Here is a 25,305-nt window from a genome sequence, read left to right on the forward strand (position 1 = left end):
GTTGGTGGGAATGTGAACTGGTGCAGCCACTCTGGAAAACTGTGGAGGTTCCTCAAAGCATTAAAAATAGATCTGCCCTACGACCCAGCAATTGCACTGCTGGGATTTACCCCAAAGATACAGATGCAGTGAAACGCCGGGACACCTGCACCCCGATGTTTCTAGCAGCAATGGCCACAATAGCCAAGCTGTGGAAGGAGCCTCGGTGTCCATCGAAGGATGAATGGATAAAGAAGATGTGGTGTATGTATACAATGGAATATTCCTCAGCTACTAGAAATGACAAATACCCACCATTTGCTTCGACGTGGATGGAACTGGAGGGTATTATGCTGAGTGAGTACGTCAATCGGAGAAGGACAAACATTATATGGTCTCATTCACTTGGGGAAGAAAAAAAATAGTGAAAGGGAATAAAGAGGAAAGGAGAGAAAATATGAGTGGGAAATATCAGAAAGGGAGACAGAACATGAGAGACTCCTAACTCTGGGAAACGAACAAGGAGTGGTGGAAAGGGAGGTGGGCAGGGGGGTGAGGCTGACTGGGTGACGGGCACTGAGGGGGGCACTTGGCGGGATGAGCACTGGGTGTTATGCTATATGTTGGCAAATTGAACTCCAATAAAAAAACATACAAGAAAAAAAAGAAATGTGCATTGGCATTTTTCAAATTGCGGGTAGAAGAGGCATGTGGGTTACAGACCTATGTGGAAAATAGAGCAGAAACACACATTCTAGACTATTTGGAAGATAGTGTACTGTCTCGGTCAGCTTCCTCCAGACTCTCTGTTATTGTTTTCCCCCATATGCAGAAGTTGTTTGCAGGCTAGCCTGCCACATATTTTCCCAGCATATTTCCCGGTGTCCACCTTTCTTCCTTTTTAGGCGCCGTTACAGCTCTGCCTCCGGCAGCTATATTCAGGTTATTAAAAAGGAGCGTGTAGCGGGCTCTCTGATCTTTCTGATTCTCCTTCCAGTTTCAGAGATTCAGGCTTGGGAGCTTTCTGGTGGTGCTTTGGGTTTCATCAAAATTAAAAAAGTAAGTAGATAATCAAAAAGCAGCCTTGGACTGAGAGTACCCCCCCCCCCCCCCCCGCCTGCTCCTAGATGCCCAGGTGTGTGACTGAGTGCTCCTCAGGATGGCTGAGTGCTCCTCAGGATCACTTGGCAATGATACCAAATGCCACTGAGAAAGGCGGGTGAGCCAGGCAAGAGCTCTTGTAGGGAGCACCTGGCATGGGCGAGGGCTTTGCCTGCAGTGGAGATGTTTCTTTCATCAGCCGGGTGGTTGGTTGCTTCTGGAAGGAGAGATTTTATGCGATCTTTCACAGACCCTGGGAGAGGTGGCTCAGAGCACTTGAAAGCACAGGTTTATGGCCTCATGGTGCAGAGACTCCCTGATTTGCTCCAGCAGGGCAGATGCAGCTCTGATGAGAAAAGAGGCAAGGTTCTGGGTCCTACCCTCGGGTGGGTTGCTGAGATCACATCCCCACGGGCACACAGGGCCAGGGTGCAGGAGGGCGGGGTGGTGCGAGGTTGGGGGGCCCTTCCTAACCACCCATCACTCAGACTGTACCTCCCGAGAACCAGACCCTGAAAACAGGAGGCCAATCTTGGAGCCAGGTGGCCCCAACCTCCTCTTCTCTGAAGCTGCCTCGGGGGTCCTAGCGCCACTCCTTCCTCAGAGGCTCCCAGCTGCTCCTTAGAAGCCTCCCCCCAGCACCGCCTGCGCTCCCTCCCAGGCTCAGCTGCTTTCCCACCTCGGGCCTCCTCCCGGGCTTCCCGCCCTCTGGCAGCCGCCAACTGCTCAAGAGCTTGTTTGTGGAACGTCTTCTGAGGATGCAGAAGTGTTTCCTGCCCTGAGCAGCGAGGGAAGGACAGACAGATGTGCTGAAAATGCCATCCTGACTGGGGACAGTGCTAGGCGGAGGGAAGCACAGCAGCGCGGGCTGCGGCCTGTAACCCCAGTCTCGGTCTCCAGCTTGCTTTGTGCTCTTGTGCTTCCGACATTTACCAACCAACCGCCTCCTAAACTTCAGTGTCTCACATGCACCTGTGGCTTCCAATGGAGCTCTTCATCCCCTGCGGCCCGAAACTGAGCACCGGCAGGAACACCAAGCCCTTGTTGCTTGTATGGGCGCGGAGGGCCCCAACCTTCACCTGCTGGGTTGCCCCAGATTCATTAGATGCTGCCCCTGTGCTCTCAGTTTCTTTCTTTCTTTCTTTCTTTTCTTTTTCTTTCTTTCTTTCTTTCTTTCTTTCTTTCTTCTTTCTTTCTTTCTTTCTTTCTTTCTTTCTTTCTTCTTTCTTTCTTTCTTTCTTTTCTTTTTCTTTCTTTTTTTTTCTTTTTCTTCTTTCTTTCTTCCTTTTTTTAAAAAATATTTTATTTAAAAATATTTTATTTATTTATTTATAAGAGACACACAGAGAGGCAGAGACAAAGGCAGAGGGAGAAGCAGGCTCCATGCAGGGAGCCCAACATGGGACTCAATCCCGGGTCTCCAGGGATCAGCCCTGGGCTGAAGGCTGCGCTAAACCGCTGAGCCACCCGGGCTGCCCATATTATAATTCTTTACTGTGATACTTTCCATATCATGCCTTTTATTCTGAAACACTTTTATTTTTTTAATATTTTATTTATTTATTCATGAGAGACAGAGAGAGGCAGAGACATAGGCAGAGGGAGAAGCAGGCTCCATGCAAGAAGCCCAATGTTGGACTCGATCCCAGGACCCCGGGATCACGCCCTGAGCTGAAGGCAGATGCTGAACCGCTGAGCCACCCAGGGGTCCCATCTCAGTTTCTGCTATGTATCTAGAACCTGAGCATTTCTCTTTCTTCCTTGCAAGCTTAGCCATGCAATTAACTTTTAAAATTTTTTGTATTGACCAGTAAGTACCCTTACTTACTATAAAAGATGTGCGAATTTTAAGAGAGCATCCTCTGCCTTGAGGATCTTCATTACAATAATTTTTTAACTAATAAAATATAATACAAATACAGATAAAAATAAATTTGCACACAATAAAAATCTGTAGCTCAATGATTCATCCCAAGCAAACATTCTCCTTTATTCTGTTGATATGGTAAATTAACTTTGATTTGGGGACGCTAAGTTAACGTTGCATTACTGGAATAAAACCAAACTGGTCATACTCTTACTATCCTTATTTTACTATCCTCAAGCTAGATTCTGTGTTAATGCTTTGTTTAAAATTTTTGCATCTCAGTTCATGCATGAGACTGGCCTGTAACTTTTTTTCCTCATAACATCCTTGTCAAGTTTTGGTATCAAGGTGAAATAGTTGGATGGGTTTCTCTTTTTCTATTTTCTAATAGAGTTATGAACTATTAGCATCCTTTCTGCCTTACATGTTTAACAGAAGTCACTCTTGGAGATATTAGGGCCAGGAGTTTTCTTGGGAAGGTTTTTACTTTCATTTTGATGGGACAGTTCAGATTTCGATTTTGACTATTGTCAGGATTTTTTAAGGATTTTGGCCAATATTTTCTAGTTCATTGGGATAAAACTATTTCAATGAATTTCTCTTACTGTATTATTTTTAATGATTACTTTATCTATGGTTATACCTCCCTTTTTATCCCTGACACTGCTTAAATATGTATCTAAGCTCTGCTTTTATGGGTCACTCTCCTCAAAGTATTCAATTTTATTGTTCATTTCAAAGTATCAATTTATGGCTGTGCTGACCTCTATTATATGTTTGCCTTGTCTTCCATTATTTTTCTTTCTGTTTCTCTCTTCTTTCTACTTTCTTTGAGAATAATTCAGTGGTTTAAAACAAATTATTAAGTTAGATTCTTAGTCCATTGATTTCATCTTTTTTTATTTGCTAACGTATTTTATTCAAAGCTATAAAATGTTATGTGAGTATGGTCTAGCTAACTCCCTTAAGTTTTTAAAAATTTATTTTTAGTTTACATATAATAAAATTAACTGGTCTTTGTTGATGAAATACCTGTTCAAATCTTCTATTTTTAATTTGGTTGTTTGTTTTATTATTGTTGATTTTTGAAAGCTATTTATATATTTGGGACATAAGTTCCTTGTCAGATATATGCTTTGAAAATATTTTCCCCCTGGGGCATCTGGGTGGCTTTGTTGGCTGAGCACCTGACTCTTGATTTCAGCTCAGGTCATGATCACGGTCAGGCTCCTTGCTCAGCGGGGAGTCTGCTTGAGATTCTCTCCATCTCCCTCTTTCTCCGCTCGCCCCAACTCATGCACTCTCTCTCTCTCTTTCTGTGTAAAACAAATTTTAAAAATCCTATTATTATATATATATATATATATATATATATATATATATATATTCCCTGGTCTGTGGCTTTACTTTTCCTTCTCTTAACACTGTCTTTGGATAAGCAAAATATTTTAATTTTAATAAAAACAAATGCAGTTTTTTACATGGATCATGCTTTTGTGGTTATATCTAAAAAATCTGCAAAACTCAAGGTCACAAAAGTTTTCTAGTATATTGTATTCTAGAAGTTTTATAAATTTAGGTTGTACATTTAGTTCTGTGTTTCATTGTGACCTAAATTTTGTGCAAAGTGTGAAGTGTACATTGAGGTTGTTCCTCTCCTTCTTCTTTTTTGCATGTGGATGTTTAATCCTCTAGCATCGTGTGTTGAAAAGACTATACTTTCTTCATTGAGTTGCCTTTGCCCTGTTGTCAAAAATCAGTTCACTGTATTTGTGCGAATCTATTTCTGGACTGTATTCTGTTCCATTGAGTGAGATATCTATCTATTTTTTATTTATTTATTTTATTTTATATATATATATATTTAAAATTTATTTATTCATAGAGACACAGAGAGAGATAGAGGCAGAGACACAGGCAGAGGGAGAAGCAGGCTCCATGCAGGGAGCCCGATGTGGGACTCGATCTCAGGTCTCCAGGATCACACTCCAGGCTGCAGGCGGCGCTACACCACTGTGCCACCGGGGCTGCCCTCTATCTATTTTTTAAAGATTTTATTTATTTATTTGAGAGAGAGAACATGAGCAGGGGTTAGGGGCAGAGGGAGGAGGGAGAAGCAGACTCTTCACTGAGCAGGGACCCGATGGAGGACTCAATCTTAGGACGCTGGAATCCTGAGCTAAGCCAAAGGCAAACGCTTAACCAACTGAGCCACCCAAGTGCCCCACTATTCTTTTGCCAATACTGCGCTGTCTTGATTACTGTAGCTTTATAGTAAATCTTGAAATCAGTATGAAACCTATTTGTTTCTTTCTTTCAAAATTGTTTTGCCTTTTCTAGCCATTTTGCCTTTTCATGAAAAAATCTGAAATCAGGTTGTTGATGTCTACATTGTAGTGGGATTTTTGTCAAGATCAAATTGCCTCTACAAATCAATATAGAGATTTAACACTTTTTTTAAGATTATTTATTTTTTTGAGAGATAGAGATTGAGAGAGCACATGGACCCTGGGATCATGACCTGAGCCAAAGGCAGATGCTTAACTGACTAAGCCACCCAGATGCCCTGAGATTTAACATTTTAACAACACTGAGTCTTTCTATGCAAGAGCATGATGTATCTCTGCATTTATTTAGGTTTTATCTAATCTATTTACCAGCGTTTTTTAGTTTTCAGCATACAGATCCTGAACATATTTGATTAGAATTATATCTAAGTATTTTGCAGGAGTACTATTGTAAATGGTACTTGAAAAATTGAATTCCAATTGCTCATTACTATTCCATAGAAATATAATTGATTTTTGTACATTGACCATGTATCCTGTGACCTTGCTGTTATGGAATGAATGTTTGTCTCTGCCCAACCCTACCCCACTCCAGTTCATATGTTGAAGCCCCAACTCCCAGTGTGACAGTATTTGGAGATAAGGCCTTTGGGCAGTTACTAGGGTTAAATGAGGTCATGAGAGTGGAGCCCTCATGATGGGATTGGTGCCCTGATAACAACAAGAGACACCAGAGAGCTTCCTCTCTTAAGCCTATACAAAGAAGAGGTCATGTGTGTACATAGAGAGAAGGTGGCTGCCTACAAGCCAGGAAGAGAGACCTCAGAATGGAACTCATCTTGCTGGCACCCAATCTTGGACTTCTTAGCCTCTAGAACTGTAAGAAATAAATTTCTGTAATTTCAGCCACCTAGGCTATGGTATTTTGTTATAGCAGCCTGAGCAGATTTTTTTATACACTTGCTAATCTCATTTTTTAATTGCAGGCAATTTCTTTTGTAGATTCTCTGGATTTACCTTATAGACAATCGTGCAGCCTGTGAATAAAGAGAGTTTTCTTTCTTCTTTCTAGGATCAGTAACAGTGATACACTGAGCCATAGTAAACCCTGAGACAAAAAGGAAAATCAGTAACACCGAGCCTGTCTTTATTGAAAAATTTGATATTTTGTTCATCGTGACTATTTTTGTGTTAACTTTTATTTAAAATGTATTCGCACTAAAGTATTATTTATCTTCATTACTGAATGTTTTGGCATCCTCTTCAGTCTTGCATCTTAGCAAGGGCCTAGCTTGCCATGCTTGTGTCCTGGCCGCAGGTCCACTCTTTTTCTTTTTTTTTAATTTTTTAAAAAAATTTATTTATTATAGTCACACACACACAGAGAGGCAGAGACATAGGCAGAGGGAGAAGCAGGTTCCATGCACCGGGAGCCCGATGTGGGATTCGATTCTGGGTCTCCAGGATCATGCCCCGGGCCAAAGGCAGGCGCTAAACCGCTGCACCACCCAGGGATCCCTCGCAGGTCCACTCTATTTCAACTGGGACCCAGAGTTCAGGGGTCTGTCTTCAGAAGGGCTGAGTAAGGAGATGGGGCCCTACCCATGTTAGGAATCTTACACCCACCCAGTGGGTCTCCAGCTGTGACCTTCTCTCCCCTCCTTAGCTGATAGGGACTGTGAGCAATGGGGTTTCCTGGGAAAGAACAGCTGCATGGCACAATCGGCGCTCCCACCTGAGCCATGGTGAACGACACCTCTGTTGCGCTGCCCGCAGTATTTGCACCGGTTGGTAAATGACGACCTCACTGTTCTCAGTTTTGGCAATAACTGTTGTGAGGATCTTTGTTATTTTTACAGGACCATTCGCTCAGATACTATTTATGGTTTGTCCTTGCTGCTGCTATAGGAGAGTCAAAAAAGAGAAGTTTTGGGGTTTCTCCTTCTCCCATCCGGCCAAGGTAGTCAGCCTCCGTGCCCAGGGCCGGGGCTCCCTGGGCTCATGCTTCCTAGCGGCTACAGTGGGTCTGCGATGTCACAGTCCTGTTCAGCTGTGTACAAACTGTGACTCTTTCATTTCTGATTCTTAACTTCTCAGCTGTCAGCCGGCAACTCAATTTAGACACCTTTGGGTAAATTGAGGCCAGCCAGTGATTTCTGTCAAATTTACAATTACTAGATCTATGTCTGTTTTTTGTTTCCTGGTGGTTTATTTTATTTCATTTTATTTATTCATGAGAGAGGCAGGAGACACAGGCAGAGGGAGAAGCAGGCTCCCCGGGGGGAGCCCGATGCAGGACTCGATCCCAGGACCCTGGGATCACACCCTGGATCCATGTCCGGTTTAAAACCATTTTCGGTTTCTTCTCTCCCCCACTCTGGAGTTTGTTCCAATGTCAAGGACCGTGAGGGAACCACAGTGGGGTGAAAGTGGGTAAAGGGGGGGTCATTTCCCATCTTTCTTGTGTCTTGTCTTTATGTTGCCAGAGATGCTGCTGTCCTCATGGTCTCACCTTTCCGCCCTGAGCAGATGCTACCCAGGGGCTGCTCTGTTCAGAGGCACCTCTGGTTCCTGGGAAGCCCCTGAACGAGTGATTCCCATGGAGGACACCTTTTCTTCCCTCACTCCCATGACCCACTCATGGGCATCTCTAGTGTGCATCTTCTTTGCCCCAGCAGGTGGCCTCTTGCAGATGGCACACGGGCCTGCTCTCCCAGGGACTGTGTCTCCAGCAGGGCAGCCTGAGGTTGTCGCTCTCAACTTGTGCCCCCTCTTCCCTTAGGACTTTCCTATATTTATTTTCCTTCTTCCCCTCCCCAACCACCCCTCCTCCTACCTTTCAGGGCAAAGGGCAAACTCTTGTCATTACTTTTCTCTCTTCTAAAACTGTTTCTGCCCCTCCCTTTCCAGAGCCCACTTACCATTTCTTCCCTGGACAAGGGAAGATGAAAGCTCGGTCTCTTCTGAGAGCCACCCAAATTCGTTAAGTCAGACAACAGGAATGGTGCACTTTGAGCTTTATATATAAAAGACCAGGGCTTGGCTTTGGTAATGGGCTCTGTTCATAGCAATCAATTCACTTTCAACATAACACATGAATGTTTCTTGGGGGTGGGGTGGGGGGAGTGACAAGCAATGAGTGGCCCCAAGGGAGCAAATGGGAGCACGACATTAGTATTTCTGTGGTATCTCTTAGGATGCACAGGTTATTTTATTACCTTCCATTCAAACAAGATAATAGTTACAAAGGAAGCCCTTAGCACGGTGCTTGGCATTCGGTCTTCATGAATGCAGGTCTAATTTGTAGAAATAAGAATATGAAGTTTGCTCTCGTTATTACATCAGATCTGGAAATAAGGGAGATATTTTTGGTTCTCTCGTGCCAAGAAGCTAGCAGAGCCTCCATGACCTGAGCTACCTTCCCTCAGAGAGTCATTACTATCTTTTGTGCTTCGAGGCCAAGTAATAACTTGCTAGCAAACCAGGAAAAAACCTTCCACTCAATTAATTATTAGGAATCCAGCCTCAATAAGACACAGGAAGGCAGGAAGTTGAGCAAGTGGAAGGGCCAAGGTAACCTTTAGTTCTATTACACTTGGGCCTTTTGCACAGAACCAGTAAGATGGGGGAAGTGCCGCCTGTGGTGCAGAGGAGGCTAGACTCTATGCATCTCAGCTCTGACACCAATGCGAAAGAGCCCCAGGCCCAGGTTGGCCTGGAAGCAACAGAGCTGCCCACTTTCTGAAGGGACTATCTAGGCTTGGCCAGTTCTTATCTCAGTAGAAGTGAGCCAGATAGATCAAAGAGCAGGGGACCCTTTCTTGGGTTTTCTGGACCGAGTGAGTGGTGTCATTAGACAGGAGGGAGAGGGAGTGAGGACCCTAATGACGTCTTTCCCCTAGACAGAGCCTGACTCAGGGACACTATCTGTATGCTCTATTTCTCACAGCCCTTAAGATCCATCTTCAACTCTTTATGATCTTCCTTTGTTTACCAAGGACTTTTCTCACCTTTGAGAAACTCCTGTTTCACAAACGAGGAGTGCTGAAGTTCAAAGATGGGATGGTTACAATGAGTCAGCCTCTGAGACCATCAGAGGAGAGACACAAACCCCCTCAACTCTGAACAGATCCAGATCCCAGGAAAACACAAGGCTCAGTCACTCAAGGAACAGTGGGCCACAGAGTGTGAATCTCTGACTCCCTCTTGCCATGTCATTGGCAAATACCCAGCGTTCAGTGCCATAACCGAGGATTTGCCCTGACTTAACTTCTAGAGCTTTTGAAGATTGGGACTCCACTTATCCTTGTAATAGTCAGGCTGTGTGTCCCTGGGAATCATGCTCCCCAATCAGCTGCCTATGGACCCCACCCGCCCCTGTAAATGGTGCTCAGGGTACCCAGTGGTTTCCTTGATGGTTCCTGTACTAACTAACCACATTCTCATAACCAAGAATTGTTAAAAAAGAATTTGGCACACTCAAGTGGTACTAAAATTATTCAGAGCTCTCTTCGACTATTTTGAAAAAAATTAAGGGCTGTAAGACACCTTCAAGTCCCAAATAAGAGCACTTTTGAGGTGTAAGTATTCCACAGTATTAGTTGCTGACACTTGTCTTTGTCTAGATAGATTTTCCTTAGCTTTCAGGGCTCAGGTGGTTCATGCCCACTAGCTGGGTGATTTTAACCTTTCTGTGACTTACCATTTCTTGAGTTATTAAATAGGACTTATGGCATCTACCTTGCCGGGTAACTGGGAGGATTAAATGATGACATAGGATAACCCAGTGACAAAGGCAAGCACCTACTCCAGCGCTAACTCTAGGGTTTCGTAGTGGGGCATCAAATTGAAGTAGGAGTAAGTAAAGGCCGCTATATCAGTCATTTATGCTTTTGTGGGAAGGGGGTACAGGCCCTGTGCATGTTTATCAACCTAGGAATGAGAAAAAAAAAAGCATATCAGGTTGGAGAACATTTGAAAGATCTAGATACGTGGTTTAAACTATATAATTGGGATTTCACATGCGAGTGTGTGTGTGTATGTGCATTAGAGTTTGAGGGGGAAACTCTGAAATTTAGTAAAATTTATTTTTAAACAATGGTCTGTGGGCTTTGAGGTTTATCAGGTCCTGGGGTGCGTGGTGGATCCGGGCCCCCCACCCCCCTGCCTCCGTTCACATGCAGTGAAAGCCCAGCGGGTGGAGGAGGCTGAGGAGGAGGCCTGAGGCCCTAGTGGCAGATTTCTGTTTGGGAGGCAGCGCTTTGTCAGAGTCCTTAACTACCAGCAAATCAGCACCGTCCAGAATTCAGGGTCAGGATAACAGGCGAGGATGATGAAGGGCCAAGTGGATACATATATCAAAGGAGACGAAGAATTCCCCATCACTCTTGCCGGGAGACCAGTCAGTGGGCTCTCAGCAGATGCTGGGCCTCATCTTTCCCTCCCTCCCCTGACAACCCTTCCCGAACTCATTCTTGTAAAAGTTTGTTAAGGCGAAGTTCTCCTAGAACGTCTGGGTTGACGACCTGAGACTAGCCTGGGCAGATGATCTGCTTTCATTGATCTGCACTTTGGAACTAGAGGAGGGTAAAGAAGGTTTAATGCATACTTTCAAAGAAGGAAGGCTCTTTTGTTCAGTTCTTGCCAGGGAGCAGACAAAGGAAACAGGCTTCACCTGTAGCAGGAGGGGTTCGTGTGAGACAGGAGGGAGATTTATCAGGCTGGGAGTATGAAGACACTAAAATGAGTTATGGTATCTCCTTACCTGGAGATCTTCAAAGTAAGATATACTTCCCTCTGACAGGAGCAGTCGGGGGGTGGAGGTGGGGAGGTGGGATTCCTAGCTGGAGGCAGGGAAATGGACTTCAGCGACCTTTGAAGGTTGAGTCCAGCCATCTGAATCTAGGATAAACTAAGATGGGAAAATTTACGGTTTTGACAGCCATCAGGTGAATAAATCTGAGCCTCTGCTGGAATTTGAGGAATAAAGAAGATTCCAGAAGCCTGCTCTGGCTTGACCACTCTATCAGTCAGGGTTCCAGCAGGAAACAGATGGCACTTTCAACTCGATCATTTGAGAGGGGTTTAATAAAGAGACTATTTACAGAGGTGTGGGTAAGAGGTAAAGAAATTACAAAGGACAGAGCAGTAACCCAAAGCTCTTACTATCCCTGTGCCTAAAGGGGTGAGGGGAGGGAGCTCTTAGGGGGACACAGAAGGAGAAATTAAGGTATAGAGGGCCATGTTGAGAGGAACCGTGACCTTCTGTTGAGGGATGTCACCAATCAGAGAGGACCTGGGGAGGGAGCCAGGGAAATAAATATGCTGACATCACTGGCCTCCCTCCCCAGCAACCCCCGCCCCCCCAATACCAGGGCTTCTGATTTGCTGATCCACCAGTTGGTAACCCCAGGCCAAGGAAGCCCATTGATCTGGTCCACACAGGTCAGCCTCCTGAGCACAGAACACTTTAGAGAAGGATAGAGAGTAGATCTGGGGGAGGGGGACAAATAAAAGCTGACATAACCACGGCTCATTCTCTGATAGTACAAAGTGCCTGCTATGTGCCCAGCACTATTCCAGGCCCTTGGGAGAGGACAGGGAACCAGACTTAACATTTGGACTAGTTGTGACTTAGAAACCTATCTACCCTTTTACCCCTGACATGTTAAGGCCCCACGTGGTTAATTATTAACATAAGTAAGGAAAATTACTAAAACTCTCTATGCCTTAATGTCTCTAAAATGGGAATAACAATTGTTTCTCTTCCATGGGGTTGGATTATATGTGCTTATGCCTGTAAAGCGCTTAGACTAATGTGTGTTGTGAAGGGCTCGCCTAGTACATGCCAGCTGTTATTATTGCTATCATCACTATTGATATTTTTGTCTTTTAGACACAATCTCTAGAACTCTTCCTCATCCTTGAAGACCTAGCTTGTGCATCTCCTCCCTGTGGCTCACTCTCCCTTGGATATAGTTGGTCCCCAGATCATCAGGCACATGCTGTCTCCCTGGTTTTTTTTTTTTTTTTTTTTTTAAATAATTATTTATTTATTTATTTGTGATAGTCACAGAGAGAGAGAGAGAATGAGGCAGAGACACAGGCAGAGGGAGAAGCAGGCTCCATGCACCGGGAGCCCGACGTGGGATTCGATCCCGGGTCTCCAGGATCGCGCCCTGGGCCAAAGGCAGGCGCCAAACCGCTGCGCCACCCAGGGATCCCTCTCCCTGGTTTTTATAAGGCCATGGTGCAGTGATTTGACTTGCTAGACTCTGAACTCTTCAGGGATGATCTCAGATTCATCTCCTTTGGCGGCCCCATGTTCCGACACATGGGATGTACTTGATAATGTTGGTCCAGTTTGTTTGGAATGAGATTTTATACTTTCATGAAGAGCAGTGTGGCTCAGGCCAGTGTTCAGGGTCTGTGAAGGTAGAAGTGGAGGCAGCAGATGACCAATCAGATGAAACAATCTTAGAGGCACCAAGGTTGCTCCATAGAGCCTGATGGGAGAGCTCCTTTTCCCTGCCCTTGGACTGTCTTCTGCCCCCACAAGCCAAATATTCACAAGGGAAGAGGATGCCTGTTGAACAAGGAGGCAAGAGCGGAAAGACTTTTATCTGACCTGAAGACTTTTAACCAACCAGAATTATTTATCTTGTGCCCCTTGAAGGTGGAAGCTGGATTTTCTTTTTCTCTTTTCTTTTCTTTCTTTTCTTTTTTCTTCTCCTCTCTTTCTCTTTCTCTTTCTTTTCTTTCTTTCTTCTTTCTTTCTTTTTTGTCTGCAATAGATCTCAAAGGAGACTGTATTCTTTATCATTCGGGTAGACTCTACCTTGTCTTCACAGTTCCTACAAGAGAGAAAAAGCCAGCTAGGGGTGGAGTTGGTGAACAGCTCCCAGATCATCTTTCACCTTGGTTCTGTTATTTTGCCTATAACTTTCAGAGTAAGACCACGAATACAAGGTGAACTTCTTGGTTCATCCCATGGTGTGTGTGAGGCAATTTGGGGATTATATGCTACAGGTCAACTCCCAAGGTCAGGAATACGCTTCCAATTTAATGGTAGAACATGCCTATGCCACTGAGATGCAATCCACAAAACTGAGGCTGAAAAACTCTTCAGGACAAATAACCCAGTTTCTTCAGAAAATTGTTGCCAGGAAAATAAAAGAGAAGGAAGGGGAACCTATAGATTTAAAGATTTAAGATACAGATCAATTAGTCTATGGATTTTATTTGGATTCTTAGTTGGAAAACTATTTAAAAAATCGGAAGACTCTTGGGAATATTTGAACACTGGTTATTTGACGATATTAAGAAATGATTGTTAATGCTTTAGGGGTGTGAGATAGTATTTTGAATATGTTTTATAAAAGAGTCTTTGCCTTTTAGAGATGGAGTCTGAAAAATCACAGATGAAATATAGGATGCCTGAGATTTGCTCCAAAACAACCTGGGGGTGGCCAGGAAGTGGATGGGGTATAGAGGGGTAAGGTGTTTCAGAGAGAAATAGAAACTAGTTCATTCCTCCTAGGTCAAGGGAAGCCCTGTTCCTCCGCAAAGGCCATTAAGACCTCTATAATTTAGCCATGTTCTTTTACCAAAGAGTCAGAACTTGAAGGGTTAAAATGATGACTAGCATCACTTCCCTTGGCCAACTTTCCCTGTGTGATGAGAATGGATTTCCCTGGCAGTTACCATGGTTGAAGGAAATAGGAACCAGAGCCAGGTGGGACCCTCCAGCTGGGTTCTATTCAATCTAGCCTAGTGACTGATGCTGGGAATTGTGCTTCCCAGCACATTCTCATCCATATTCATTGAGCCATTTGGGCCTTTCTCTCAATTGTGACTCAGAGAGAGGTGTAATAACTTTTTAATATTATATAGCCAATAAATGGTAGAAGGGGGACTCACGTTTTTCAACCCAAGCTTCTTTCCACTATATATTGCCCTCCCAGGTGGTCAGTATTCTTAGGGATGCACCAACCCAGGGTTGCAAATAATAATAGTTGTCATATGCTTGCTACTGTGTCAGATGTTCTGCATACATTAATTCATTTGACCGTCTTCCTGATCTTGTAAGGTAGGTACTATCCAGATTCCCATTTTACAGACAGGAAAACTGAGGCCCCAAATGTCAAGTTTTTTTTTTTTTTAAGATTTTATTTATTTATTAATGAGAGACACGAGAGAGGCAGAGACATAGGCAGAGGAAGAAGCAGGCTCCCTGCGAGAAGCCTGATGCAGGACTCCATCCCAGGATCCCAGGATCATGACCTGAGCCAAAGGCAGACAGACGCTCAACTACTGAGCCACCCAGGCATTCCCCCAAATGTCAAGATTTAAATCCACCTGTGTCTGTCCTCAAACCTTCAACTATATTTTTTTAAGCTCCCTCTTCTACTTTGTTGAGGCAGATATTGAATGGAAGTTTTTTCAGCGTTCATTCAAGTAGAGTCCTGGAAATGACAAGGAAGAAGGCTTGTGGCGCCAAAGCGCTGATAAAGACTGCCCTATCTCCACATTTTGGAACCACGTATTTATTGTTTAGTTAAAGCCTTCACATAGCGTTAACAACATGCCAGGCCACACTGCTCTATCCCTTTACAAACAACAACTCCACAAATATTCACCGCAATCCAGTGAGGGAGGTAGGGGCTGTTTTTATTACTCCCATTTTACCAGTAGGAAAACTGAGGCACTTGCCAACCCCACAGAACTAATAAGACGCAGGGCTGAGATGCCTCCCAGGCAGTGCTGTGCCTGAGTCTGTGCCTTTAACCTCTACATCGTCCTCACCCCAGCCCTGTATCTACACACGATCTGTCAGTAAGAGTTGTTGAAGGGCTTTAATTCTAGTTTCTGAACTCTGAATAATAAAGACCAGAGTGCCTACTATTGGCCAGAGTCCTCATCTAAAGATAGTGACTGATACCATCGAACTTAAACCCTGAGCCACACGGGTGTGAAATGCCTCTATTCACTTGAGTTAGGAATGTGTTTTGAGGACCTACTCTACCTTTTTGAGCTGCAGTAATAAGAGAGAAAACATGAAATTTAATGGGATAAATCCCATTAAAGAGCTCAATACCCAGTAGCTATTAATATCCTATTACTTTCTCTGATCTGTCCGCTCCACCACAGGCACCTGCCCAGCCCCGGCCACCACCCCGTCCTGTCGCTTGCTGACCCTCTCCTCTCTGCACCTTACCCTCCCCCCGCCCCAAGCTAACCTATGAACGTTCCTGGCCAATGGCCTAATGGTTTCCAGAGGGGAGGTGGGCTGGGGTATGGGTGAAAGTGGTGAATGGGATCAAGGGTGCCCTTGTCATGATGAGCAACGGTGGGGTATGCAATCGTTGAATCACTGTGTTGTACACCTGAAACTAATACAACCCTGTGTGCTAACCCCACCGAAATGAAGATTTACATTAAAAAAAAATGTATTCTCTAAGAGGCTTCCCTGAGGGAGGAGTCTCCTTCCTGGTCCTGCTGAACTGAGGCATGGCCACGTGACATGGCCAATGAACTGTGAGTGGAACTGGCATGTGTCATTCTAGATGAAATGGTTGAAAGCCAGGCCAGGCCTTGCCATGTTCCTTTCCCTCATGCTGACACATCCAGCAGTCGTTGAGGTGGTGGCTGCTTTCCCCCTTAGTCCCAGAGTGAGGAGGTTCTGTAGGAGACGCCACAAACCTTTGAACAGACATGCAGAATCAGATGCCAGCCTCTATTGTCAGCCGCTGAGATTTTGGACCTGCTTGTATCACAGCAGAGATCTAGCCTAATGTGATCAAGACATGTTTTCTGATGCTCGTAGGGGAGAGGATAAAGGTCCCTACTGTGCCTGCAAGGCCTTGCAATACCTTGACCTAAGTGTCAAGCTTCATCTTGAACCGCTATTTCCTTTCTTTCTTCCCTTTATCCAAACAGGCCTTCCTCCTGCCCCTCAAAGGCGCCAAGCTCCATTCCACTATAGGCTTTTTGTACGTGCTGTTCCCTCTGCCCAGAACATTCTCCTTCCAGCCTGCCCCCTGTCCTTGGTTAGCTTCTCTCTGTCCTACTGGTCTCAATGGGCTTTTGCAGAAACCTGTATCCTTTATAGCCCTCATCACAGCTATATGCTTACCTTGGCTGCTGTGTTTATTTGGATAATGGCTACCTTGCCCACTAGACAGTATTCTTCATAAGAATAGTCGCACAGTTTTTATTCACCTACTATCCTTAGCCACTGGCATAGTCTCTGGCACATAGTGGGTACTCAATTTTTGTTGAATAATTGAGTTGAGGGGCATCTTGAGTGGCTCAGTCTGTTGTGAGCGTCTGACTACAGCTCGGGTCATGATCTCCGGGTCCTGGGATGGAGCCTCCCATTGGGCTCTGTACTCAGCGGGGAGTCTGCTTGTCACTCTGCCCCTCCCTCTGTTTATACTCTCTAATAAATGCATAAAATCTAAAAAAAAATTGAGTTGATGGGGTGATTATAGGATGGAAGTTGGAAGCAGACTTCTTGGATTTGAATCCCACCCTGCCATTTAGTTGTTGTATGACCTTGGATAACTTACTAAGTCTCTGCCTCAGTTTCCTCACCTGGAAAGGGGAATATAAGTGGTTCCTATCTCAGAGGTGGCTGAGAGGATAAAATGGGTGAAGATACATCTGCTGCTTGTTGACACCCTGGGTCTGGTCTCCAGGCTCACCTTTCTGTATCCTGTTCTGGGGGTTGGCAGTTTTCTCACTATATTTTCCATACTCCCTTCCTAGATGCCTATGCTTTGATCAAGCCACTGGGAAACACTGGCAGGAGCCTCAGAATAGGCGGTTAGGGAGAGAGGGGACTTCTTTCTGGTCTCAGGTCCTGTCCACATGTGACAGCAGCAGAAGATGAATGCACCAACGGCCTCCAGCTCCTTTCAGTGCTCCCAGCACCAGCCACCGTCGCCTCCTCAGAAGTACTAATACTGTTGGCCGCGTGCCCCTCGGCGGTCCTAGCACCAGCCACCCATGTCCTCTCAGAGGTCTGTGCCCACCCATGTGGTGCACCCCACCTTCATGGTGACCCCTTTCAGTAAAGATCTAAGTCTCAGCTGTGTGGAGCTCCTCCTTGGAGTGCCCAGGTCCTGGTAACTCAACTTTTCCCTTCTGGGTCCCCAGCCCCGGGGCTGGTGGCTGTAACCTACGGTTCCTTGCCTCCAGGCTACTGCAGAGCCTCCTCTTGGAAAACCTACTGGGCCCTATTCCTGACTCCTCATGGGGCCCTGATACAACACCTAAAGCACAGTATCAGGCACGTCAGAAGCACAGGGGAATGAACGTTAAGCCTCGCGTTTGGTGAACTGGGCGAGAAAATCAGCAGTGCCCATCAGAACTCTGTGAAGGGCGTGATGTGCTTGGCATCTATTAAGGATAATGCTAACTCCACCGTGCAGAAAGGCTGATCCATCCCCTTAACTGTCACTCAAATACAACCGCCCAGGTTGTGATTCAAAAGCAAATGATGACACAGCTTCCAGAGCATTAGCAATTTTTTATTTTTCCTTTTTTGTTGCATAGGAAATGCAGTACTTGCTTCCAGTAATTGTATCGTAATGTGAGAAGGTGGTAGCACTAATGGTTGAATACAAGAGTTAAACTAATCCACACCAGCTCAAAAAACCTGTGGAGATTTAGTTGAATAAGAATGGACGCCCACAGTGATTCTCAACCAATTACAAATTTTCACAGAACACAGTAAAACTAAAAGGGTAGCTATGAGAGTCAATACAAGTATACTAGAGGCACAGGGGGCCCGGCTCATAAAAACAAATGTCAAACCAAGTTATTAACACGGGGGGGTGTTTAGTTTCACAACAGATCTCTTTTCATCTCTGGAAGTGTTCGGTGCCCTCCCCCCGCAATTTGAAATGAAAAACCCGAGGTATCTTGAATGGGCAGATTTCCAAGGGTGGTGGGAAAGGTCCCCAGGGAACCTTGTTCTGCGTAACAGGTCAGAGGTGTAGGGAAGGGGGATCATGTATTTGACTTGGAGAGTCTCTCGTGAGGACCTCCTAGGACCCGACAAAGCTCCAGCTCTTGGTCTAGTAAGTATCTCAGGATAACACTACCAAATGCCTTCACAGTGCAGACAGGCTGGTCTGAGACCAGGGAGAAAAAAATGAACCTGGCAGGTCTCTCAAACCTCCATCCCCACATAGCCAGTGGCCTGGTGACCTTCGGTTGGGATGTTAAAAAAAAAAAAAAAAAGAAGTGCTGATGTATATGTATGAGTACTACTAAAAATATAAATTAAAAAAAATTTAAAAATGGAAAAATAAGAATAACGCAAACAGAATCAAAGGTGGGAGAGCTACTGTCATTTTGAGAAGTGGAGCATAAAGAACAGCAGGAAAAACAGCCCAATTCCTGGGACACCTTTTGTCCTTAAAACACTGTGGAGATTTAAGAGTTCACATTGCGTGACCTGGTGAGTGTTTTCTACCATGAAGGCGCTCTGGTTGGATTAGAGGTGGCACTTCCACCACATATTCCTGCAGCCCAGACACATTTTGGAAATTGTGTTTGTTGAGTGAAATCGCATAAGGAGTCCACATGTGAAACTTGTGATGCCTGGCACCCAGGCGAGGTCCTGCCCCCCACACTGCCGCCTCCCGGTTCTGGTGGCCTCGACTGCAGGCGGTCCCCTGTTGTTCTGAGCATCTCTGGTACCTACTCCCCATCTCCCCGTTCTCCTCATCTGGTTATGTAACCCTTTGGGGGCACAAAAGGCAGATGGGTGCTGGTTTAGGGGGAAAAAAAAGTGAGATGAAACTGATTTAATTTGGGAAGCAAGTAGTTTCAAATTTAGACCAAAAAAAAGTATATTTAAAAAAAAATCCCGTGTTAATAGCAAACTCCTTTTTCTTATGAATCGGGCCCAAAGTTTGTACAGAGTTTTATTTTTGAAGAAAATATTGCAACTGTGCATGAAACTAAATAGCCATGTGATTTCTTAAAGATTTTTTCTTTTTTTCTTTTTTTCTTTTAATATGAGGAAGTCTGGTGTGAAGACGGATCAAGCATGGGTACCTGGCTGAACATTGTCCATTAAGAAAACGCTTCAGGGTCAGCATAGCTTCGGTCGAGAGTCAAGGAAAAACGTCCCTCGCTTGGAAATGTTCTCAGAGTTTCTTCGTAGCACAGTTCTCGAAATACAAATGGTCATTTTGAGACAAAAGTCTTGCCAGGGACTGATTTCTGAAATCAACCACCCATGCTTGTCCCCTAGGAAAAGGAAAACAAAAAAACGAAAACGAAAACAAAAACACAGTAATACTGAATTTAAGTAAATGTATACCTCCAAAATACTGAAAACAGCCGAAATCAAGAAAGAATTTGCGTTCTCAGTGAAATACCTTTAAACCTAGCTGACAAGAACCAAGTCAGAAAAAAAGACTAACATAACTTTGAGTAATATTCATACAGTTCACTAAGCATTATGGAATAGCATGCATTAATATTGTACGGTTATTTTACATCACCTATACCAGAAGATCCTGACTGACAGACAGCGAAGGCTACCGGTGTAGAAAAATCTTACTTCAGAAGAGCAATATAATACAGATTTCACAGGCACTACATTTTAATATATCAGGTATTATGCTGGTTTTCTTATAATTCTTTCTGTCCTAAAGCTGGCATTATAACAATGACCAAAAAGGCAAGGATTGAAGTAAACGGAAAGTAGATACCAAAGTTGATATAGTTTTTTTTTTTCTTCAGATAGATTAGTGCATAGTTCTCATGCAGATAAACACTGCTATGCATTTACACTGTTGGAAAGCAGAGTGAATTGAGCCCAAGTTGTCACATTGGTGTAAATCATTTTGTCAGCCTGTAATAGCACCATGTAATGGATTTGCATTAAACATTAAATTGATTTCAGAATTGGTGACACAGTATTCACTACGGTTAAGTGCTATGGAACAGCTTCAATGTTACCTGCTATCTATCAAAGCAATTTTCATCCCACTGCTTTTTTATTGGAAAAAATAAAAGGAAAACATACACGACACTAATTAGGCAAATGCACAGCCTTGGACGTGGAGAAGGCAGAGCGGGTTTACTGTCAAACAGTAAATACATGCATTGACTTCAGGACAAAATTGACCTTGGAAGCCGATTTGAACGAAAGCTCTGCCGGTGGGCAGTGCAGCTTTCTGAGACTGTCCTGGGACAGGTCTCCGGGGGTGGGTGGTGAGGTGCCACTGAAGCTCTCCTTACACTACCATGCCAGTTGTGTTTTAAATTTGTTCTATGGAGGCCTGCTACCGGGAAAAAAAGAACAAAACACTTAAAGAAATAAAAAAGAAAGAAAGAAGAAAGAAAGAAAGAAAGAAAGAAAGAAAGAAAGAAAGAAAGAAAGAAAGAAAGAAAGAAAGAAAGAAAGAAAGAGAAAGAAAGAAAAGAAAGAAAGAGACAGGGAGACGACCACCACTATGGACAAAAAGATATTTCCAGAGACGTGATGCCAAGTACATTAAATGACATTCCTAGAAATTCCTCCCCCCCCAAAAAAAAAATCACAAGTAAAAAAAAATGTTTTTCTTAATCCAGATTTCATAAATTACAACAGAATTCAAAGTTTATGGGGATAAGGGTTTGAAAAGTAAAAGACGAACTTTTTGAGATGGGTTTTGCATATTCCTGTGGGCTGACTGAACACCGTGACTCTGGAAAATGTGGGTTCCCTTACACTTCGACTGTCAGAGAATGAAGAATGCAAGCGTGGGGAGGTGTACCTGCTGGCCGGAGGGGGAAGGGCGCCCACGCCCGACTCTGGGTGGAGGGGAGAGTGGGGAGGGTCTGACACCAATACCCGCCAGGCCAGGGAGTGAAGAGACAGAAAAGTTTGCTCGAGTCTCAGAGGAAAGTAAAAGGCTCTGGGATGGAGAGAGTGGCATTAGCGGGAGGGCCTCTGCCCATGAATGATCAGAAAAGGAGCATTTTGGTGGCAGGGGAGTGGATCAGGGTGAAAAAAAGAAAAAGCATACAGAAAAATGATCAGATTTAGTGTTTGTGCCTCTGACTTCAGTTCCCAAAGAAAAAACACGGAGAGGGATTTGGGGGACTTCTCTTTGCTGATATTGTCAATGCCATTTGACGGGAGAGAAAAAATTCAAATGTGTCTCGGAATCAAGGGCGGGGCCTTGGAAGTTGGGCCAGCCCTCAGCCTGTCAGTCTACACACCCCAGGTAGCAAAGTCTTCCTCAAACATCTTCGCTTGGCTTTCATCTAAAAAGGTAAACACTCGGATTGTTGGTGTTTCTTTTTTCCTGCTTGATCACAACTGAACTACAGTTTCCTGCTGCTTTCTGGACAATGAAACATTAACAAAAATGTAACTTAGTGTATTTAATACTTGACCCCTGTTCGTTATCACCCTAGACTGCCTCCTTAATGTTTTAAAGCCTTTAAAACATTTTTTTTCCTGCAAATCTTGTTCAGAGTTCCCTAATTTTAGCTTCATCAAACTTAATACAACAAAATACCTTCAAAAATACAGCATACCTGTAACGTCCATTTACAATGGTTTTTCAGTAGACCTATACTTCACAAGCATAGGAATATGCTATACCATTGAGAGAAAAAATAACTGTATTTAAATACTTACAAAAAAAAAAAAAAAGGAAACAGGAAAGTTTTAAACTTAAATCCAGTTCCCAAAGGGGGGTGGGGGCAGGAAAGAAAGAAAAGCAATTCTATGAACGCTGCCTTTATAATGGACAATCAGAAATTTCACTAGGCTAATTTGACAGAAATTTTTCCTCATTTAAACAACATTACAAAAGTCCTGCATTATAAAATAGGGTAGAATAAATCAGTGTAATCAATAAAACTATACAACAATACAAATTACATATCTTCTGAGTGGGCAGTTTATTCTCTCTCTTTGCAGTCATGACTACAACATGCTCACTAAAAACCACTAAAACTGCCCAAACTATTGCTTAGTTTGTTTTGTTTTTAAAAAAAGGGTGCAATTTTATTGTATATACAACCAATTTCCTGGTAATACCTTGGCTTATCGCAAGGTTCTGACAAAATGTTTGTCTAGGCTTTTTTCCCTTCACTGTGAAGCACTGAAAAGCTGCTATTTTTTTTCTTTTTTTTTTCCTTTTTTCCTTTTTTTAGTGCACATATGTCATAATAAAGTAATGCCCAGCTAAGTGCTATAGGGGAAGGCAAAGTATGCTGGCTGGCTATAGGAAGTGACACCATATACTGACAATCACACCATACAACAGCGCCAAACGACTATTCAACCACTTATCAGACACATATGAAAATCCAAAATGTTTTATTTTATTTTTTTTTCCTTAAATAGAGATAACCAGTAAACAATTTTCAGAACTTGGAAGTTTAAAAACGTGCATATAAAAATGGGCATTATATACTTTTTTATTGAATGTGGATTGACTGCGGTCTGCTAAGAAAAATGGGGTGTGGGAGCTGAAGAAAAAGGAAGTTGTCTTTTTTTTTTTTAAGGCTTGCTTGTGAAAGGAACAGTTGTAAAAACAAAATTGCTTGAAGCAGGGTCAGCTTAGTGCTTCACAGTTTGACTGCTTCTCTAAGAGGAGCCCTTCCTGCGCACGTGCATTCAAAAAATCACAAAAAAAGTACAAAGACAAACACCTAAAACACACTGCGTCAAGTGCAGCACCGACTTTGGTCAAATAAAAAAAAATAAAAGAAAAATTAATAATCGCTAAGCTTTTCTACACGATATAAGCAGGTATTGCATATTTTCATATATCTGGGAGGGGGGAAATAAAGGAAGACTCCAAATAAATTGTAAAATGCAGCAACATCCAAAATACTGATATTCTAAGCCATCTACAGATCTCAGAATAGCACTGCCACTGACCACAGAGGACAATAAAGACTACTCCTATCTGCGGAACAACTAACTCTCTATTTAGTTCTAGATGTTGAAACTGACGATGGCTGACATAAAAGTCACATTTACAAAAAGTGTCTCCAAATGCTTGACGAGGGAAAAACCCCTTTCAATAGAGGAGCATGTGCAACAATTCCACAAATAATCGCTATCCAGGGCAAGGCACATTGATATGGAATTTTTGTTTTCGTGCAAATTAAGGAAAAAAAACAAAACAAAACAACATTGTTTCGGGGGGAAAGATGAGGAGCAAAGTGTCTTCCCAAGAATTTCAGTTACTTGATTGTATAGGACAGTAGTAGAACCCTTCTGAAGGGCTGAAAAACATAGTTTAAAGGCAAGTGCCTAGAGTAGGGATTACAATATTGTGTCTTAATGCACTCTACTTTATCCTACATTAACTATATAAAAATTAGTTACTAACACTAGAACATGCAGAGACTTTCTCTGATCAGCAGGGCTTGCCAACCAGAACGTATATATATGTATAGTATAGGAAACCTTCTTGAAGTTGCATGGGAAGCAAAGGGGTGCTTCGCTGTCTGGTAGAAAAATCACTTGCACTTTTTTTTGTTATTTTTTTGTTTTTTTGTGTGTGTATTTTTTTTTTTTTTTTACATAAGATACAGGACATTTGGGGGTGCAAACTTATTTTTTTTCCCTAACAGGTACCCTTGATCTGAATGGGCACCAGCATTTGTGTCAGTATTGGTTTCATTATTATTATTATTATTATTTTTTCCCATAGCCCAGTTCAGGGGCACAAAGGTCTTTTAAAAGTTCTGGACAATCTCTGGTACAATGAAGTGTCTGATAACTGATAAATCCTATGTTGCTGGATACATGTAAAAATTTTCAGAATTGGCATAATCCATTATAATAGTGACTTCTAGCTTATAAAATTAACAGATACCATGATTTCATTTTAGTTATGTGCTTCAATAACAGAAAATAATTAATTAGCATTTAATGTAGTTAACATATTGTGGTAAAAGCACCATTAGATTTGTTTTTTTGTTTTTTTTTTAAATTTTCCTTCAGTTTTTAAAGGGATACAAGTTTAACAATAAAAAACATAAAAAGCAAAAATAGCTCCCCTTTTTCTTGCAAGGCTGTTTTTTACCCCGATAATTTAGAGTCCTGGGGTGGAAGGACTTGAAAAACAAAAATAGAATTTTCAACAATCTCTATCTTACAAAGATATTTAGCTATCCAATGAAATTGCACTTTACTCATTTCAAAATTCGATTGTTTTGATTGATTCCTGTCAGTTTCTGTCAAAACAGACCATCTTCCCCATTTCCATGTGAATTTGTGTGTCATTGTTGAAATTGTTGAAAAAATGTTTTTTTTTTAAATGTAAGTGCAGCATTTCACAACTTTTAAAAAACTGAATAGTAGTAGTAGTAGTTTGTCATTTCGGAATTGTTCTGCAACGTGAGTGGATTCACTGTCCTTGTGGGCCATGTTATATATTTAACTGCTGACTGCTGAACCAAACCAAACTAAAAGAAAAAATAAAAAAGGAACATAACTGCATTTTCTTTTTCCAATGTGTTACAGAAAAACATTGCCCTTTGACTGTCCCGTAAGTTATATATTGCAGATCTCAGCTACTACAAAAGATTTAGTTCTCCATGTGTCTCCTGATGACTCAAGGAGGCTCACACCTGTGTGGGTAAATTCATGAAATACTGTGAAACAGCCAGGCTCCGTAAGGAAAGTGTGTTACAACGGGAAGTCAGTGAGCAAGGGTAGACCTCCACTCGCCACATCACCTAATGCTCACGCTACCACGGAAACACTCCAAATGTTACAAAGCCCAACCATTTCCAGCACCATATGAGAAAATTACAACAGTCCCTAAAGTATTTAAAAAAAAATCCCAAAAGGTTATGGCCTTTGCTGTTTGACCATAATGCTCGCTGTTTCCATGTACAAGTTGATTTGATTCTCCCCTTCCACTGACAGTGAAGTTGTAACCGCGCTGGGTTGAGGATGCGTCCATGTTACAGAGTTGAGAAGGGGTCAGGTGGTCTGTCTGGTGGATGGTGGGACGCTGCGACTTTTATCCCAGGTACCAGGACTGGAAGACAAAAAGGAAAGAACGATTAGAGGTATAATTTGGA

At 43.1% G+C, this 25,305-nt stretch overlaps 1 protein-coding gene across 10 annotated transcripts in view; it reads right to left on the reverse strand.

Annotated features, from left to right (window-relative positions):
* Positions 1-17,747: 17,747 nt before the first annotated feature.
* The window catches only part of NFIA (nuclear factor I A), a 373,258-nt gene continuing 365,700 nt past the window's right edge, over positions 17,748-25,305 (reverse strand). For 9 of the 10 annotated variants that reach the window (XM_038537347.1, XM_038537348.1, XM_038537346.1 and 6 more), the window contains one exon: positions 17,748-25,262. In XM_038537347.1, the coding sequence (XP_038393275.1) occupies positions 25,245-25,262 (18 nt within the window). In that variant the 3' untranslated portion in view covers positions 17,748-25,244. The remainder of the gene's footprint in view (positions 25,263-25,305) is intronic. The other variant, XM_038537351.1, reaches the window with a different exon arrangement.

This window comes from Canis lupus, chromosome 5 (genome assembly GCF_011100685.1).
Source record: "Canis lupus familiaris isolate Mischka breed German Shepherd chromosome 5, alternate assembly UU_Cfam_GSD_1.0, whole genome shotgun sequence".
In the NCBI taxonomy this organism is placed as follows: Eukaryota; Metazoa; Chordata; class Mammalia; order Carnivora; family Canidae; genus Canis; species Canis lupus.